General features: G+C 43.0%; 1 protein-coding gene across 1 annotated transcript in view; it reads left to right on the top strand.

Moving 5' to 3' along the window:
- The window catches only part of ssbp2a (single stranded DNA binding protein 2a), a 58,672-nt gene that overhangs the window by 13,345 nt on the left and 26,995 nt on the right, over positions 1 to 18,332 (top strand). The window contains exons 2-4 of the mRNA XM_084360398.1: positions 11,364 to 11,436; positions 15,418 to 15,479; positions 15,823 to 15,907. Coding sequence (XP_084216524.1) covers positions 11,364 to 11,436; positions 15,418 to 15,479; positions 15,823 to 15,907 — 220 coding nt within the window. The remainder of the gene's footprint in view (positions 1 to 11,363; positions 11,437 to 15,417; positions 15,480 to 15,822; positions 15,908 to 18,332) is intronic.

The following is an 18,332-nucleotide window of genomic DNA, read 5'->3' as shown; positions in this document are numbered from 1 at the left end:
TTCCTCTTTGCAGGAGGAACATTTCCCTAAAAGATACTGGACTGTTCCCAGCCACATGTATGGTTTTGCGTCTTTGTCATGTAAACTATGGAAAACATTCCTTCGTCTTTTATTTATCAGCTGACTGCAGGACATACAGTATAATGCTGCAGATCAGCATCATTATCCCTCGAGTGCTCATGTGAAAGCATTTATCAGCCTCTTGCATGATGTCACAGTGATTTTATTTGTGTGGCCGCTCAACCTCTCACACAGTTCTGAAGTCAGCCAGCTCCGTTCACCCCGACCGCTCTCAACCAGCGCCGGCTACGCCGAGCTTTGCCAAGCCGGTGTTGGAGCATTCAGGCCTGTCAGCCAGCCAATGCTCCACTAAGGGCTTTACTATGTGTTGTGGAAGTGAGAGGGATAAAGGCTATGACAAACATTTGCTCAGCAAAGCAGCGTGTTAGGACCATCTCAGTGGAGACCAAACAGGGAACATGAGCAGATAAAGCACACTTTATTTGAGTGCGAGTGTCTCTCCTCAGCCTGATTCCATGCAGGATTATGACACATGTTTTGTTAATCTTCAAAGCTGGAGTGAACTTTTTCACTGCTCCTCCCAACTCTTGACTGTTCACCGAACCTGTAGCTGAGGTCTACGCAGCGGCGGGTCAGCGTCAGAGAGAATATACTATGTATGAATGTCTCGATACAAGTGCTCTTGCCTTTAGCCGGAGCCATTAGAGAGACGCCAGGGGAGGCCATGGAGCAGTAATGGAGAATATAGATTTAACTTGTGACCATCAGCAAAAATACCAATTAGAAATGCATCAGCGAGCAGCCAGCGATAGAGCCACAGCACACTGGCAGTTGGGGATTAATTGAAGGCATGTGTTTGACTGAGATCTCGCCATAAGCTGAAGGAGTCTAATGGAAGTCTTTTCACACTTAAATAATAAATCATGTCAGCGTTGATGGTTGTTTCCTTCTACACAAAAACTTCATCAACATGCAGATTTGATTGTGTTGCACTATGCTAACTATGTAACTATGCTATAATCACAGTCTTTTGCGTAAATAAAACCATAAAACCTATCAAAGGACGGTGACAAACTAGTTTTTGTTTTTATGAATTAAAAGGGGAGACAAGTGTAAGTCTAGTAGTCTAGTCTAGTAAATCTAGTGTCAGTATCAAGGTGTGTGTGTGACAGCAGCAGGCATGTTGATAATATTGTCCTTTTCAGTTTTGCTCATCGGCTGCAGCATCACTCCTCCTCTGCGCAGTCCTGACCTCCCCTCTTTGCGCTTCCCAGCTCCTTTCATTAATCATTTACTCTCTCCCTCCTCGCTGTCTCTCTTTCTCTCCCCGACTCCTTCTTCTCCTCTCTCCCCTCTAGTCCTCTTGTTGCTGCTAATCCTTATCTCTTTATCTTTCCCTCCATCTTCTCCATCTTAATCTCTCTGTTGACTGGTAAATTACCCATCTTTGTCCTTCCCTCGATGCTATCAGTGTGTATCATTCATTGCCTTTGCGTTCCGCAATCTGTCTCTTTTTCTAGCTTTTTCCTCTTTGAAACTGTGTGTATGAATTTTACCGTGGGTGTCCTCTTTTTTGTGTTTGTTGTGCTTGCAGAAGAGTTGAAAGAACAGCTCAAACAAAGCGTCTCCTGCATGCGGTGACCAGCGCTTTTAAACAATTAATCCACCTGCACCTAGCTGTCCAACTCCGCTGCACTGAGTCATTAAAACTATACTTTTGCCTAATGAAAATGCATCAGGGATTAGTCCACTGGTGCCTGATTCTCCACATAAAGTGATTTGATCCTGTCGCTGTACCTTTCCCAGACAAGGTGCGTGCATAAATAGCCCTGTTTTGAAGATGCTCCTCACTGTATAAAGGCTCCATAATCCCCCATGGTTGTTTGGGCTGTTTTTTTTCCTCTGTTGTTGTTCCTGAAGCCCTGCGTATAAGATGAATTATTCAGCATTGTAATGGGTCTATATTTGTCGTTGTTTATCTTGCCTCAGTGCCCCCGCCACCCTCATCACTGCCCTACCACCATCTCTCTCCCAGCTTTCACTTGTCTGCCTGGCTGTCTGGCAAGCATAGCCCGCTCCACCCGCAGAGGATGCTCCACTTTAATGAATGAAGTGAAGTCATTTAGCAAGGCTCTTAATGGCACGTAAAGCCCCACTGCTAGGCTTGATTAATCAGGGAAAGTGTTTGGCTGTCACACACAGGGCTGTCCTCAGCAGGGGCAGAAGCTCGATGGCTGCACTCTCTTTTACGGCGGGGTCCCTCTCTCTATCCCCGCCAGAGTTGTCTGGAGCTCGAGGTGCCAACTTTCTCCTCATCCACAGGTGGCGTCTGTTTGATGGTGGGCTTTCGGAGGCTTGATTGCAGAGTGAAAGCCCGCTTGGCTTTGCTTTAGACAGGGCGTGATGATAAAGATGATGATGATGATAATGTTTATGATCCTATCTGAGTTAAAGGCAGGTGTCTGGGATCTGTGTTGTGGCCTGCAGTGTGATATCATGAGAGGACAGTCAGTGCTGCCAGTGGACAAGGACACAAACAGAAAGGAGTAAACAACTGTAAACAACAGGTCTTTACCACTGCCTGATACTAGAGAGCCAATCTGATTGTAGGATGACTATAGAGGGGTTGGACAAAATAACAGAAACAATGGAATACAGTTACAAAGTGTAAATGCATAAATGTCAAAGCTGAAAGCAATAGAGAAAGACTAAATCCCATTTCCATTTTTCACCCCTCATTTTCGAGTGCCCCTGAGAACAGAGGTACAAGGGTTAGTTGTTGAAATCTCCCCCTATGAAATGGTGCAACCCTTCGCTACCCTCATACTTCATCAGCAGTCATCGAAAGGCGTTTACGTTGCCTTGAAGCCAACTTTCTTAGTGGCAAAACAGTGTACCTTCATCATCATGTGATGCACTGGGGCCCAAAAAGACTTTTTCCGTAAGCTGACATTGTGAAAGAAGGGGCTGTAATTTTCTTTGAACATAACAAGCTTCACAAAATCACCTGTTGGGCATCATAATTTAAGTCATTCAGTCCAATACATTTTGGAAAAGTCTAGAAGAGCCACAAGATTAAATGGCCATCAAAAGGGGAGAACGTAACATTGAAATGTGGGACTATCAGGCACAACATCAGCAAAAACATGAATAGTACCAAGACATCAACAAACTGCAGCATTAGCAATTGTTTATGCTTGTTATTAAAAAAAAGGACCATGATGCATTGTAGAGAAACAAACTAGACATCAGGTAATTTTGAAAACGTGTCACCATTACACTCTAAAATGTCCAGTTTAGACATTTATGTTAAAAAGTTAATACCAGCCGCATATCGATGTCCCAATTATAGATATCAGAACCAGCCTCAAACATCCAGCATTGGTTGGGCTGTAGAACCATCTGGCATTTTTTTTGTACCTAAATTCAAAGCCTTTTAAAACAGACCTATTTTAATGACACAGGAGGGGATATTTGATTAACAGCAACACAAAATACAGTCACAGCATTGAAAATGATGCCGTAACTAAACTTTACGAGCTTTACCAAACCGCAGTTTACGGCAGGTCTAATTTATCGTAAGGTGTTAATGTTATTTCCACGGGAAATTTAAAGGAGTCACTTTATTTCTCCTTATTGCTTTATTATTCTGTGAAGTGTTCCATTTGCTTGAGAGCAAAGTGCTTCAAAGAAACTATAGCTCTCAGTAGATACTTCACAGTGTCACTTTTACTAACATTATTCTTTACTTTGAACACACACAGCAGAGATTTAAAGCAGCAATTTAGTCTTTCATTGAAGGTAAGCATATCCAGGAGATAATTACAGTATTTCAACTTCCTGACTGTGACTTAGTTCAATCTAGGATTACTTCTCTATTGTTATTACCTTTCACACAGACCCCATTGAAATTCATTTATATAAATATAATGAAATTCAGTATATTCTCAGAGGCATGCTATGCTTATGTGTCTTTCATTCCGTCCTTACTGTAGATTATGTTTTCAGCACAGCGTGTAGTCATTTCATTTTTCTCTTAGAGAATAGAAGGAATCAGGTTGAGTTTAGCCTGACTGTTTTCGTTGCAGGGTTTTGTGTTAATTTGCAGAAGGAGGTCACAGCAGGGAGCTTGACTAGCTGAGACAACGCTCAGTGAGGATCCCTCAACATTAGAATATGAAAGTTTACAGATCTCACCAGTATTCATCTTGGGGGCTCATCCGCTCGCACCCATCACCTCCATCCTCCCCATCTGCCTTCTTTTTTCTGTCTCTGTAATCCCCCTCCTCCACTCTCTTCTCCTCTCTTCTCTTCTCCTCACCAGAACCTTTCATCTCTCTCTGCTACGCTCCTGTCACCCCATCACTCTCTTTCTCCCGTTTTCGCTGCCTCTCTGTAATTTTCCTCCATGGTGGAATCTGGCTGTCTGTTCTTATTTTTGTTTAGTTCATTTGTCTATACAATTATCAACTCACTTGTCACATTTCTGCAGGATTAGGGAACTTTGATTTCATGCTATTGTTTAATACAGTGAGTCTGTGTTTATGGCACTGTAATGAGAACGTGTGTTACATTGCAGGTTAATTACTGGGTGACATCATCTTGAGCTTCTTGATCTACATCGAGTATTCCATAGATAAAACTGCAAAGCCATTAAATTATGTACTTTTTGTTTCTCACTCTGTGTTTTTCAGAAGGTTGTCTGTTACATACATTTCACTTCATTATCAGTAACAATGTACATATGTACCCCACTACAAATGTCAGGTCGCAAAGCAATATCAACCCACATTTAACTGAGTTTGTAAAAACCCACTTAGACGATGAAACAAGGGTCACTGAAAGACGTATGGTATGCCCTAAAGGCCACCATTTTCATTTATTTAAAGCAATGTTCAACCAGTTTCAAAATTGCCTTTGCTGTGCTGATGATGTTACGTGAGATGAACTGTATCCTCGCAGTGTTCATATTTCAGTTGTCATATTCCAAACAGCACTAATGGGATTATACTCAGCCGGTAAAGTCACAAAGTCATACCTATATACACACCTGTCAGATCATATCATAAGCTTCACTTTGCATGTTGGACTTAATTCTGCTATTATGAATAGTTTTATCAGATAAGGTGACTATGCGTAATGAAAGAGGTCACTCAGAGTAATTAACCCACAGATATTACCCCAGTCCATCACAGTTTAATCTCCCATCTGCGTAATTTCCAAGTAGTTGTTTTTTTCAGTGCCAAGGCTGTAAAAACTCAATATACACGACAAATTAAGTGACTGTCTGGTGAAGAAAGTGGAGCTAAAGAGCCGGATATTTCTGTCAGGAGCCGGTGGAGAGCAAAACAGAGCTTAAAGGAGTCACGTTCATTCAGGAGCCAGGAACAAGACTCTGAGTGAATGCAAATGTTAATCCTCGTCTGCTGCTCGTGTAGATAAGCCACTGTCTGCTAACAAGTTCACCATATCAGTTGCATAAGGTGTCAGTTCTGTGTTTACAGCTTGTAGCGTTGTAATGTAGTTTGACATCTGTACAAGAGCGCACACTTGTACAGTTACAGTCTGTGATAATTACATACCAGGTACCAAAAGGGACAAGACATCCCTCTCTGACCACAGTGCTCTCTAACTGCTGCTGGAGACTGTTTGTACTCATCACTTCCTGTGGGCAGAGACAGTTTCCCGCCACTGCCCACATCCAACAGTTTGTCCAACTTTGAGCAAAGAAGGCAAATTTATAGGTTGTTACTTACAGGATGAGAGGAGCTACTGTTTCTACTGTCTCTCTTTTTATTTGACAGGAAACAGGTATAGCTTTAAGTAAAATATCTTTCAAAATAAAGATTGTGATTTGCACTAGATAGTTTTATCAGCAGTAAAGTATGAGGAAATTCTCTATGCAACTAATGTACTGTGGGGGCTAGATATTGCCGGTTTGCTGTAACTGTTACGCCGCATCGTTTTCACGCCTCCCATTTACTGTCAATGTGGGAAGGAAATAATGTAGAAATGTAGGATAATTAAGACAGATTCTGCAACTGCAGGGCTTTTTTCTCGCCTAAAATGTCTTCAGAAACACATATTGCGGAGCTATTTTTGTCATATAAGAGAAAGTTTCCAAGCGAGCTGCAATGTTGGTCCAGTTGGAAATCCCAAAGCAGCAGCACACGAGTGGCTTTCCTCCAATCAGGTGCAGCCAGTAGGTTTTTTGCGTGGTTGCTGGATGCCTCGCATCAAACAACGCCCCTCTGGACACGTAGGACCACCTTTAATTCATCTGCTGAAGAAGCGACTTGTGCATCACTAACGTGGATAACATGTTTACGGGCAAGAATTTATTCAGTGCTTCATTACTTCTCCATTTAATTTGATTTGTCTGGTCAAAAATGTGTTATTGGGCTTAGTCAGCATAGTAGCAAGTCTTGTAAATATGTCAATTAACATGCCAATTCCAATCAAAAGTATAATCACTTTTCCATTTCAATCTTTAACAAGGGTGAAATAATCTGGAGCTAATCTATAACAAGCAAATCCAATCACTGAAGCCATGGCCTGTTGTGAGCTGAAGCTCTGCCAGACTTTGATCGCCATGGCAGTAAATTGATTAGCAGTGATCTACTGGTTCCTCCCGAATGCTGATCCTGGAAAATCGGTTCATGTCTTTGCCTTTAGATGAGGTTGTGGTTGAGCTCCGAGCTACTCTCCTCCTCTCCCCGCTCTCCTCTCTGCACGGCTCAGTAACAAGGCAACACAGAAGCCAGTCACTGTTTCTGCCTGCTGCCTTCATTAAGCTTAGCTCGGTCTCTGACTGTTCAAGCTCGCCGGCTGCAGATTTACAAGAGCAGCCAGGATGGGGGTCGCTTGTAAATATGAATATAATTAAAAGTGACTCACAGAAGACAAAACCACTTGAATTTGAAGGAGAAAAGGGTCAGGTGTGGATCTTAAACTCCCCCACCCCCCGTGCCTCACCCTCTACACTTGTACCCACTCACCACCACTACCTCGCATGGCACACACGCATACACACACACGCTGTTAAGCACATAAGAAGAGTGAGTAAAGTGGGAGGCACCTGATCTCTTCAATCATCCTGGTTGCAGTTGTGATTAATCTAAAGTGGTTCTTATTTACAACACAAATTGCCAGGACAGACAGGTAGGAAATGAAAAGCGTCTGCAATTTTGTGGGGTATGTCCGACAGCAAGGGCAAAAACCAAACGAGCTTTAATGCAGAGGGACTAATGTGGAGTCAGAACCATTATAAATGCATTGGCTGTCTCAGTTGGAGCACTTTTACCTCACATCCTTATGCAGAGATTATTTAAAGTGACAGTTTAGTTAATGACAAGAGAGTCTTTGTAATGCTCCCACTTTATTGTGTGAAATTTAGATTCTTAACCTTGAGCAGTCCCCCATCCTCTAATCCTCAAACATTATCTCAGCTCAGTATTTTGACTGTCAGTCAGTGGAGTTCCACATAGTTGGGTGCTTCTTCTTTTTTTTTTAAGTCGTAGCTGAACAATGAGAGAGCGACATGAGGGGGCTTCGTGTTTTCAAAGCCTGTCACTCGTCTTTGAGGAAATTAGTAGTTTTGTGTTAAAGTTCAATAGATACTGAACGTTCGTCTGATGCTTTGCCGTCTGCTTATCAGTCGGGTTACGACTCTGCCTTCAGTTGGTGCGTGTTAAATAAATAAGAGATCGGAGGGAGGGGGACGGGAACGGTTAAGTTTGATTTATGTGTGTATTTTTGGACGCGATGATGCATTTAAACCGTCCTTCATTTTTCCTTTCCTTTCATCTTTACCCCGAAACTTGCAACAGCCTGCTCACCTCTGCTGCCCCGTATTGTTTCTCTTTCTTTCATTCGATCACCTTTCCCCCCCTTACCCTTCCACCTTTCTAGTGTTCCCTGACTTTCTTCGACCCTTTCTCTACATCGGGGCTAGAGGTCGCCTCTTACAGCTCTTGTGAAATCAATCATAGGTCAAACCCTTCAGTCTGCCTCAAAGGCTGCTACTGAGGGTGTGTTTTGTGTGGTAATGGATAGCTGACTGGATACAGGCCAGTGCATGCCGAGAACAAGCTTTTATTTCTCAATTTACACAATGCGTTCATTCATGCGGTCAATCAGGCTTGTCATCGTCGCTCTGTCCGTATTCATTGCAGATGCGTGAGATTTTCCAGGAATAATAAATAGTTCTACGCTGATGCGGCTGTAACTGGTGCAAGGGTTCACAGGGGAGAGTGACAGATTTCGACAGGTTGACAGGAAAACGATGCAGAACAGAGCAACTGAACAAGTTTGTTCCTAGAAGTGTTCAGAGTGGTACAGTGCCGTGGAAAAAAATGGCCGCATCTTTTATTCATGTTCAGTTGTCGAGGTGTCAAGAGTTTTGTCAAGCCTCTCACTGTTCGGTTAACCTTGTCCCTGTGAAACATTCTGTCTCTATCTCTTTGGTTAAACATTACTGCCAGGCCACGGGGGGAACAGAGAGAGGACAGGATGGGAAAAAAGGAGGGAAAGATGGAGAGGAAGAGGTTCCGCTGATTCCCTTTATCTTTTCATCATTAAACAAACATGATCTCTTACCAAAAGGAGTGCAAGAAGAAAGCAGCCCCAACAAGAGAGGAAAGGCGGAGAGAGAGGAGGAGGAGGAAGAGGGGAGACAGAGGATAAAAGTGATGAAGAAGAGAGAAATGGGGGAGGTGGGGTGGGGAGACGGAGTACCTGTGTGCAGAGCAGAAAGGTGTGCAGTCCATCATCTACAGACAGGCAGACAGGGCTGTCTGGGGAGTTTATTTTTACCTCGATATGAGAGGAGTCTGGATTTCCAGGCCGGTAGCACCTTTCAGTGGGGGTTCTAGGACAGCTGCTATCCCGGTGTGACCATCTTTTACACCTGACAATAAACAATCGTACTCATGTACACACAAACACACACAGACACAACAAACTCCAGGTCAAAGCTGGTACTATCATGCGTCATCTACTAGTTATTGTGCATTTACGCGGAAGCCACAACATCAAAAGGACGAACAGGTGAAGTGAACAACGTTGATCATCAACGTTCTGCTGGGAATCCTTGAGTCCTGACATTCATGTACTGTAGATCCCATTGAGATGCACCACACAACCAAACACTGTTGTAGACCAAGTGCTCATGGCAACAGCCCTCCCAGATGTCAGTGACTTCCCCAGCAGGACAATGCACCCCGCTGCTTCACAAAAACTGCTCAGGAGCGGCTCTAGGAATGTGACAAAGAGCTCAAGGTGTCACCTGGCCTCCAAGTTCAGTGTGCAAGATGAGTCAAAATCAGTACAAACACCACTTTCTTAATCTCTTTTTTGTTGCGCAGGGAATCAAATCCCCCAAAAGATGTAATCCCAGTGTACTTGTTCCCTAAAGTGTAAATTGCTGCAAATACTTTTCACCTCTGCATGAAATGATTTATTAAAAAAGGGTTGATGATGTCTCAGTCACAAACACCTTTCACAAAGTGACAGTGCTTGGACTGTCATGTAATTCTGAGTTGTATTTGAGCACTGTGTCACTTTGTGAGTGTTATGTCTTGAGAAAGGTCTTTGTGAGTGAAACAGTGACATTTTTAAATAAATCTATCAATCCAGAGCTGAAAAGTTTGGCCGGGGATTCACTCTTTTTCACTGGCCTTCAAATTCCGATCAGAATCTGTGGGACATGCCGGAACAAGTCCTATCCATGGAGACCCCACTGTGAATCGGACTCTGACCCATGGACACAGAACCTCTTGGGGTGACCTGTGGTGTCTCACACCGGCGTGTTTTTAGTCCTGTGGTTTTGCTAGCTGGGGAAAAATGATGAATGTCAAGTGACATCCACATGAAAACCAGGACCCCAGGTTTCCCAGCAGAACCTTTCATTCTCACAAGATGACTTTTCACTTGGCCTGTTAGTCCTCTCTAATGTTGTGCCTCATCAGTGTTTGTATGGCTGAGTCGCTTTGTCAAATAATCAATTATTCGATTAACAGAAAATAAATCTGCAGCTATTTTGATAATCAACTGAGCATTTAAGTCATTTCCCGAGCATGAACAGCTACTTGAACATGATAATTTAAGGTTAATTTGGCCTGTTGGTGTGAGAAAACTAGCAGTTTCACTATGTCACCACGTTTTTCACTGATTTTCTTTAGACAATGGTGGATTGGTAGGTCAATCAGTAATAAAAATAATCTCAGAACACCAACCTCTAACTATTTTCTTATGTGGCTAAAGACATAAACTGTACATGTAGCACATCTCTGGTAGATGAAAACACTGAGGCAGCACCTTAGGAATCCTACCACTCAGCCCTTAACCTGCTTAATATTGATTTCAGGGGAAATGTGAGGATCAAGCACAAATGTTCCTGCACATTACCCCCTTTGTTAAATTCATGACAAAAATCTCATTATTCGTGTGCAGCGACTACATGTCGTTACACCAGACTCCCGTCCAAACCTACAGGGTGCTATTAGGAGTCAGTGATCTACTATTGATCTCCTGTGGATCAATGTTTATCTTGTATTTATAGACCCAGTGGATCGTCCCCCTCCTCTTCTCTATGTTGCTGTTAGCACCGGCACAGACACACTGGGAGGAGAATTGATTAACAAATCAAGCCTGTAATTAATTCTTACTGTGATCAAAGCCTTGCGAGGAAGTGTGTGGAGAGCCCCGAGGACCGAGGCTGAGGTGTTTTACAGTGCTGTCCCACCGATCCTACTCTTATTACCTCGCTGTTTGTTCTTCAAACAGGTAGGTTTTAAGTTTAGCATAAGGTTGGGTGAATTTGAAATGCCTTTAAAGGCTGCTCTGCCTGGTTGGCATTCGAGAGATGATTAGTGCCTCCTCAGCTGGTGTGTGTCTTTCTGTTTCTCGTGAGATTTGTAACAGAGTGTGACGCCCTCACACCGCTGCACATTGCATCTTGGAGCTGCTTTGCAATTCGTATCCATGCGTAGGCTTCTTCATCTTTATTTTTAGGCGATCCTGGGAGGAACCTCCTCTTAAATATGGATTTATCTTAAATATGGAGTAGGAAGTGTAATTGTCTTCGGTACTAAATTTGTTTGCTGGCTCAAAAGTTGGGCAGAGATGGTTGGAAGACATTCACAAGAAAGAGTTGAAACGCAAAAAAGTTCAGGGATGTTTAAGGAGAATCTTCTTCTGTACATCTGTTGGCCTACAACGTCCAATTCTCTTGTGTTTCTAAATTGTTGTTTTACTTACCTAACATGCACCGTTGACTGCTTGGATCTCGATGCACAAACTGACCCACTTCTTCCCACTGTGTTCTTTCTTTTTATGTGCAGGTTAGCTCTATACGTGTACGAGTACCTGCTGCATGTAGGAGCACAGAAGTCAGCACAGACCTTTCTCTCAGAGGTAAGTCACCGACATGCTGCATGTGCCTGTGTGTCCACCCTGAAGGGTCATACAATGTGTCCAGTAAGTGCAGCCACTAACTAAGTAGTTGAGCCTGGACTCACAGTGCTGAGCCAACAGGTTGGTAGCAGCAGAGAGGCTTTTTAACATTATTCCTGCATTTAATGAGACGGGAGCTGCAGCATGGGGAGAGTTACGGCGCTCAGCCTGCAGCTGACGTCTTCGACTGACATCATTCTCTGATCGGCTCAGCAGCTGCGTCTCAGTCGATCTCTCTCAATCTCCCTCTTGTTTCCTTCTGAGTCCCACACTTTCTCTTTTTGATCTATCCCTCCGCCACTCCTCCTGAGAAGCGAGCTTGTCCTCACTTTAATTCTGCAAAAGGTGCTGGGTTGAAAATGAGGTCAGCTGATTCCGGCGCTTGGCTGCAAATGACGGTAAATTACAGTGTAGAAGACAGTGGCTGGAGGCTCGTTGTGTATCGGCCAGAAGAGGAGAACAAAGAGAGGAGGGATGGAAAAGGTTACATCATCAGCTGGCACCAATTCTCATCACTCTGGCTTTAGTGTGTCTTCGTGCACATGTGCATACACACACCTCCGTGTCTCTCTTGCACCCTCTCCTCTGCCATATCGCTTGCTCTCTCTTCCGCAGATGTGGGAGATGAAAAGGATAGGCGGTGTCGTATTCAAGTGTGGGAACGCATTAGCTAAGAGTGCAACAAGTATAAACACAGCCACTTGTATACAATACACGTAGGCGTGCATGCATGAGCACGCACACACACACGGAGGGGGAAATATCACGCCACGATGTTGCTCTTGCTGGAATAGTGGAGGGTGGAGTGAAACATGGCTTTAAAGGCCTGTTATCCACTTTTTATCATCCACATCTGTTTACAGTGTATCCTTGGGCTCAGGAAACAAGAGCCCAGGAAGACGAGTCACGAATCAGACCCGAATACCTAAGCGTAAATCAAAGACAGACAGCTCAGGAGAACAGGAATCAAGACACCGTCAAACTAAATTGATGTCTCAAACAAAAATACACTGAGACCTTAAAAAATAAGGCAGCGAGATAAAAAGGTTTAAGCAATAGTTAGTTTGAAGTTTATTCGTATGGGTGGAAAGGTAGAGCTTTCCCAAATCTCAGTCCTCGGTGTAATGAGAGCAGCCCCTGCAACACACAGCCTCCATCTGCCTGTAATCACACTAAAGGGATCTCGCTGTAGCATGCTCAAGGTAAATGAATAAACCTCCCGGGAGCACAGACCACAAGAAGACAGGATATGCGGGCACAGTCGATGCTATTTTCTTCTACGCTTTCCAGATGAAGGGGGAATAAAGGCGCACGCTAAACGCTGTCCTGACCTGAACTGTCTGCCGTCGTGTTTGGACCGAGCTGCAGCCAATTAAATGTGAGAAATGAGGGGTGTCTTGGCCGTTCGGCAACTTTTGTACCATTTGAGCAATTATGAGGGAGTAAATCCCTCTTTGTCATGGTGTGTATGGAAATTGCTGGCTGCCTATAATGTTTCAAGTAAACAGTTGTCTTTACTAGAAGTGCAAACTCAGACTGAAAGCATGCGAAAGCCAGTTCCTGACCCCCTCCAAAAAAAATCTTCAAAGCGAGGCATTCCTTCTAAAAGTCAGTGTGTCTGATGTGCAGCGGAGGTCAGGACAGTCTGATTGAAAGAACAGTGAGTCAGTCCTTCCTGTTATTTTAGCACTTGTTCACGCTGCTTGTAGAGCAGGTGGTACAATGGTCGTATTATTTTAACCATATGAAACATCTCGGTGAAGGAAATTAAAGAGATCGTGACATGGCTTGAAAAGCTGAGAGACAGACAAGTCTGTTTATAGAGAGGAGAGGCAGACTAAACAATAGAGTCATCGTCTGATAGCAGAAGCCTGACTGCTGCCCACAGCTGCTGCTCAGGATTTGAGATGCTCGTGTGTCTGTCTTTGTATGTATGTGCACGTCGGTCGAGCTTGTGTGCAGACGTAGATCATCCCAGCTGTGGGTGATGTCAGCGCTCCTGTTAGTCACTAACCTTGACTGAGGTGTTAAGGCGTCAAAAGGCTTCAACTCAAGTGTTACCGTCTGAAATCCTCGTCCCCCACACTTTTTTGACCATCTGCTAAGCCCCGCCCCACTTGGTTACTGTTGCTACATCTGTCTCTGTTCTGGCAGAGCACATCACACAGTTGACCATGATAAGGACGGCTGCCATTGAAATTCATAGTCATTTGTTAAACAAATGATTCTTGATTTCAGACAGGGGTTTAATATGCACCTAACATTAGGGCTGTACCGAATAGTTTGAAGCTTCATCTGAATGCCAACATTTGAATACTATGTAGTTGCATGGTGACTGTAGAAAAAATACATTCAGTACAGTCCAACTTTAAATGGCATCATGTACCCAGGTTACTCAGATGAACCTGTTTATAAGAGTAATCAGAGAGTGTGTTTACGTGCACTGTAGTGACCGGACGTGCAGCAAGTCAGGAACCAGATTTCCTCCCTGTACCCCGACCTTACTTGGGAAACACAACATACATATTAAACTGTATTATTGTGACAGAAGACACTGCTTCCTGACTTTTTGTTTGTTTTTGTTTGCATGTGTGCGTCTTTTGTACAAAAGTAGCTTCTCATTTCTAGCCAGCAATTACATTATTATGAACTTTGCTGGCTGAAATGAGATTTTTTGCACGGTGGTTCTATCAGCGACAGCTTGTTAGTTTATTTAGCATTTATAAATCTGAGTTCCTTCTTTAGCTGCTTAGCTTGCAACCCAGATTCCAAAAAAGTTAGGATAGCGTGTAAAACATAAATAAACTGGACGTCATCATTTTTTTAATCCTTTTTGACATTTGAAAACAGCAAAAAGACAATCCATTGAACGTTTCACCTCTTAAACTTTATTGATTTCTGTAAATATATGCTTATTCTGGATTTGATGCCAGCAAGAGTTTCAAACAAGTCGAGGCAGGGGCAACAGAAGTCTGGGAAAGTTGAGGAATGCTCAGTGAATACCTGTTGGGAACATGGTCAGCAGGTTAATTAGTAACAGGTGATGGTATTGCAATGGGGTATTTAAAGAAAGGCTCGGTCGTGGATGGGGCAAGGTTCACCACTATATGAAACGCATGAAATGATTGTATAAAGAATATTACATTTCCTACATACAGTAGGTTAGATTTATGATTTATTGTTTGCATTTTAACAATACAAGAGAAACATTTCTTTTTGAGTAAGGACCAACTATTTCAGATAACAGCATTACAGCAGAACAGCTACTGATGTCACCCTGAACCTGCAACAAAGTGTAAGTGCTTGTTGTGAACAGGTCTTTTTCTTTCAATTTAACCTGTAATCCCACAAAATAATGTTTGAATTGAGAGAAAGTCTGTAAGAATGTTGGGCTTTTCACTCGAGATCATGCCTTCAGACGTGGTTGGACAACACATTGTGTAGACTAACTGTCAAGCATACCACAATGTTTATTCTGTCTATTTGGAAGAGAGAAGTACTGTCAAGAAAAAAGTTAAAAAAGAAGGAATACAGGACAGAAACCAGGAGGGCCGCACAGGAGCACACAGTGAATGAAGCACTGGAAGTAGAAGGACATATAACATGTAAGAGGAGCAAACTGAAGGGTGTGTGGGTGGTTGATTGGGCTCCTCAGGCGAGTACATATGTCTGACCTCACACTCTACACATCACCTGACTTACACTGCACACATTTGAACACACACTCTTTAACGTACTTGTGAATAGACGGGCTTTCCGGCGCATATACTCACTTATCTACTTATGAGTCTGTGGCATGAGAATCATAATATAATCACATAATGGCATGTGTAATACCAATTCCCTTGCACCCTCTCCAACCTTGTAAAGCAGGTAATTCAGGTGTCGGCCATTTTTTTATACTTAATATGTTTCTCTCACTCTCTCTCTCCGTCTATCCAGATCCGATGGGAGAAGAACATCACATTAGGAGAACCTCCGGGGTTCCTCCACTCCTGGTGGTGGTGAGTGTTTTTGTGTCTAATGATTCAAGTTACATTCCTCTTCATGCTGTTTTCTTCATTCCATCATTGATTGATCACAATTATTCTCTCTCCTTCTCCTCCCGCTTCCATTCATCCTCATCTCATTAATTGTCCCCGAAAGCTCTTCCTCAGGTTGCATTTTGCAAATTGTAACGCACGCACCTAAAGTCGTCAATTCCAATGATGATAATAGAATCGTACTTATTGCCTCGATGCTGGATTACCCTGCCTCTGAAGTGGACTATTATTTTTTATCTGTCAAGCTTTAATGTTTCTCTTTTGTTATCATTCTTCTCTCAGAGTGCCTCTCTGTGTGTTTTAGTGTTTTTTGGGACCTGTACTGTGCCGCTCCGGAGAGAAGAGACACATGCGAACACTCGAGTGAGGCCAAGGCCTTCCATGACTACGTGAGTCTGCACTTATGTACCTTTCCTTGCTCTTGGTCCTTGGTCCAGTAGCACCGATCATCGCAGGAACCTATGCTGGAAGATGGCTTATTATATTTCAACCAAAACGATGAATATTAAGTGGGTAAATGGGATATTATGAAATAATTATTTTGATAAAGAAACATAATGTATGTAGTGTATGAACTGAACTATTAATTTAAAGTTTTTGCTCATCAGTTTTGAGTTTGACTGGTACTTTGGTCTGAATGAGCAAACAGCCAGTTATATAACTGTTTGTCTTGACTGACAATCAAAGACTTTGATAATTAATAGCTTTGTGAAATAAGAAGGTCTTTGGGAAAAATGGCAGACTGTGGAAATATACATTCTGAATAAAAGCAGCTGAAGCTGAAAGGAAAATGACGGGCAGTTAACTGTCACTGTCAAAAGAGCCATAATTAAATAACATCAATATTCTTGAGTTTTAGAAAGATGTTTGATTAATTCAATATTTCACTATTTTTTTTTTATTTTTTTATCTTTATGTATTCAAACAAACATATATAACCTCCACTTAGGAGGTTATGTTTTCACCCGTGTCCATTTGTTTGATGGTTGGTTGGTTTGTCAGCAGGATTATACAAAAACTACTGAGCGGATTTCTGCAAAAATTAGATTGAGGATGGGTCTCGGCCCAGAATAGACCCCATTGACTTATGGTGCAGATCCAACTTTTTTTCTTACTTTCTTGGACATTTTTCATCATCTTCGACATTTTTATTAATTTCTCAGGGAGTAATGCATGGATCTTGGTGAAAAAAAATGAGATGTCTTTAGGTGGATGGTATATATGAGTGTGAACAATTTGATGCAGATCCTAGATCTAGTGAGCTGATGGTGAAGCAGTCATGAATGGTTTGAAATGTAGTGTGATGCAGGGCTTTTAAGTTTGACATTGGACTAGCTTGATTGAATTAAAGGGAACCATTCAGCTTTGGCAAAGGGAATGTGCTCTGCTGAATGCCTTTCTAGTTTCATAATGTGTTTTTATTTGATTAATAAAATGTTGAACAATTTGCGTCTCCATAGTATTAATATTGATCAGAAGTGGTGTTAAAATGACAGTCCAAGACTGACCAATTCTAATCAAAGAAATGCAGATAACACCTCACTCCAGTGTCTCCGTTTTCTACTTACTACTTGTGTACAGTTTTAAATATTAAAGCTTACTAGATCATCCAAACAGCAATGAGGATGATGGCAATGTCTACAAGTGGCTCGTGCTTTTTTGATCAGAACAATACTACAGGCATGAAAAAGACTGAGGATGAGGATTTAGGGCTGATTTTGCTGCTCATATCTAATCCCACAACAATATACTTTACAGTGTTGGGTGTTCCTATACTGCAACTTGTCTTTACAATGGTTTTGTCTCATCACGAATCTCTGATCTGAAATGGTGTTCAACTGCATGCTTATTGTGATGTTCAAAGTGTAGAGAACCTTCTGCTCAGGGTTTTTAATACCTGCTACTTGTATTCTGCCCGAGCACAGCAGCTGTATAATGCTGCACACACACACACATTCCCAAAGTATTGTGAGCACATTGCGCTGACGAGCAGACTGGGCAGGCAGACAGTGTGGCCTGTGTTCTGGAAACATTGTTTATTGCCGTGTTTTTGCAGTGTGGCTCCACTTCACTGCTGTTATAATTCCCACACATCAAGGCATGGGTTGATTTAGTCATGCACCATCCAGTAACCGGAATCCAGCGAGCGGTGCCAATAGAGCTCTTGAAGTTTTAGATTAGCTGGTGACTAAGAGAGAGGAAGTGTGGCGCTCCCTCTCGGGAAGTTGCGATGTGGAGGAGGGCGTGGGGGGAGGGGTGTGGAGGGGTCTTCTCGCTCCTGCTTTTTATGTTGTTGTTTTCCCTCTGTAGCCTGAAGTCTGACTCATCAGATTTGTCTGTACTGTGGTTTATTGAGATGTATTGTTGGAAGTGCACAGGTCAGGGGTTTCTGCCTACTCCAGCAGGTTCGTCCCTCCTCCTCTCTGTGGTCCTCTCCCTCTCTCCTTTAGGCTTGCAATCCTGCACAACTGGCCGGGCCTCTCTTCTCTTTTATCTTCTTGCAGTTGGTGTATGTGCCTGTGTGTACGTGTGTGCATACGCAGGTGATGCTGCTGATGCTGCCGATGATGATCAGGGTGATGAATAGGCACTCCCAAGGACGAGGCTGCTGTGTGATGATGTCATCCTGGCTCCGAGGAAGGGAGCTGGAGGGCAGCACGACCTCAGCCCTGTGAGACAGACGGAAAGGAGAGGAGAGAGGTGGAGAAAAACACGGGAGCCTGGACATGGATAGAAAATGAGAATGAGTCATAAAGAGGGACAAACAGTTAGAGAAAGATTCATTTCTTAATATCAAACTCTTCTCATGGCCAG

Source organism: Pagrus pagrus (genome assembly GCF_965226575.1).
Source record: "Pagrus pagrus genome assembly, chromosome: 8".
Lineage (NCBI taxonomy): Eukaryota > Metazoa > Chordata > Actinopteri > Spariformes > Sparidae > Pagrus > Pagrus pagrus.
The sequence above is the reverse complement of the archived record's forward strand: the minus strand, read 5'-3'. Positions and strand labels throughout refer to the sequence as shown.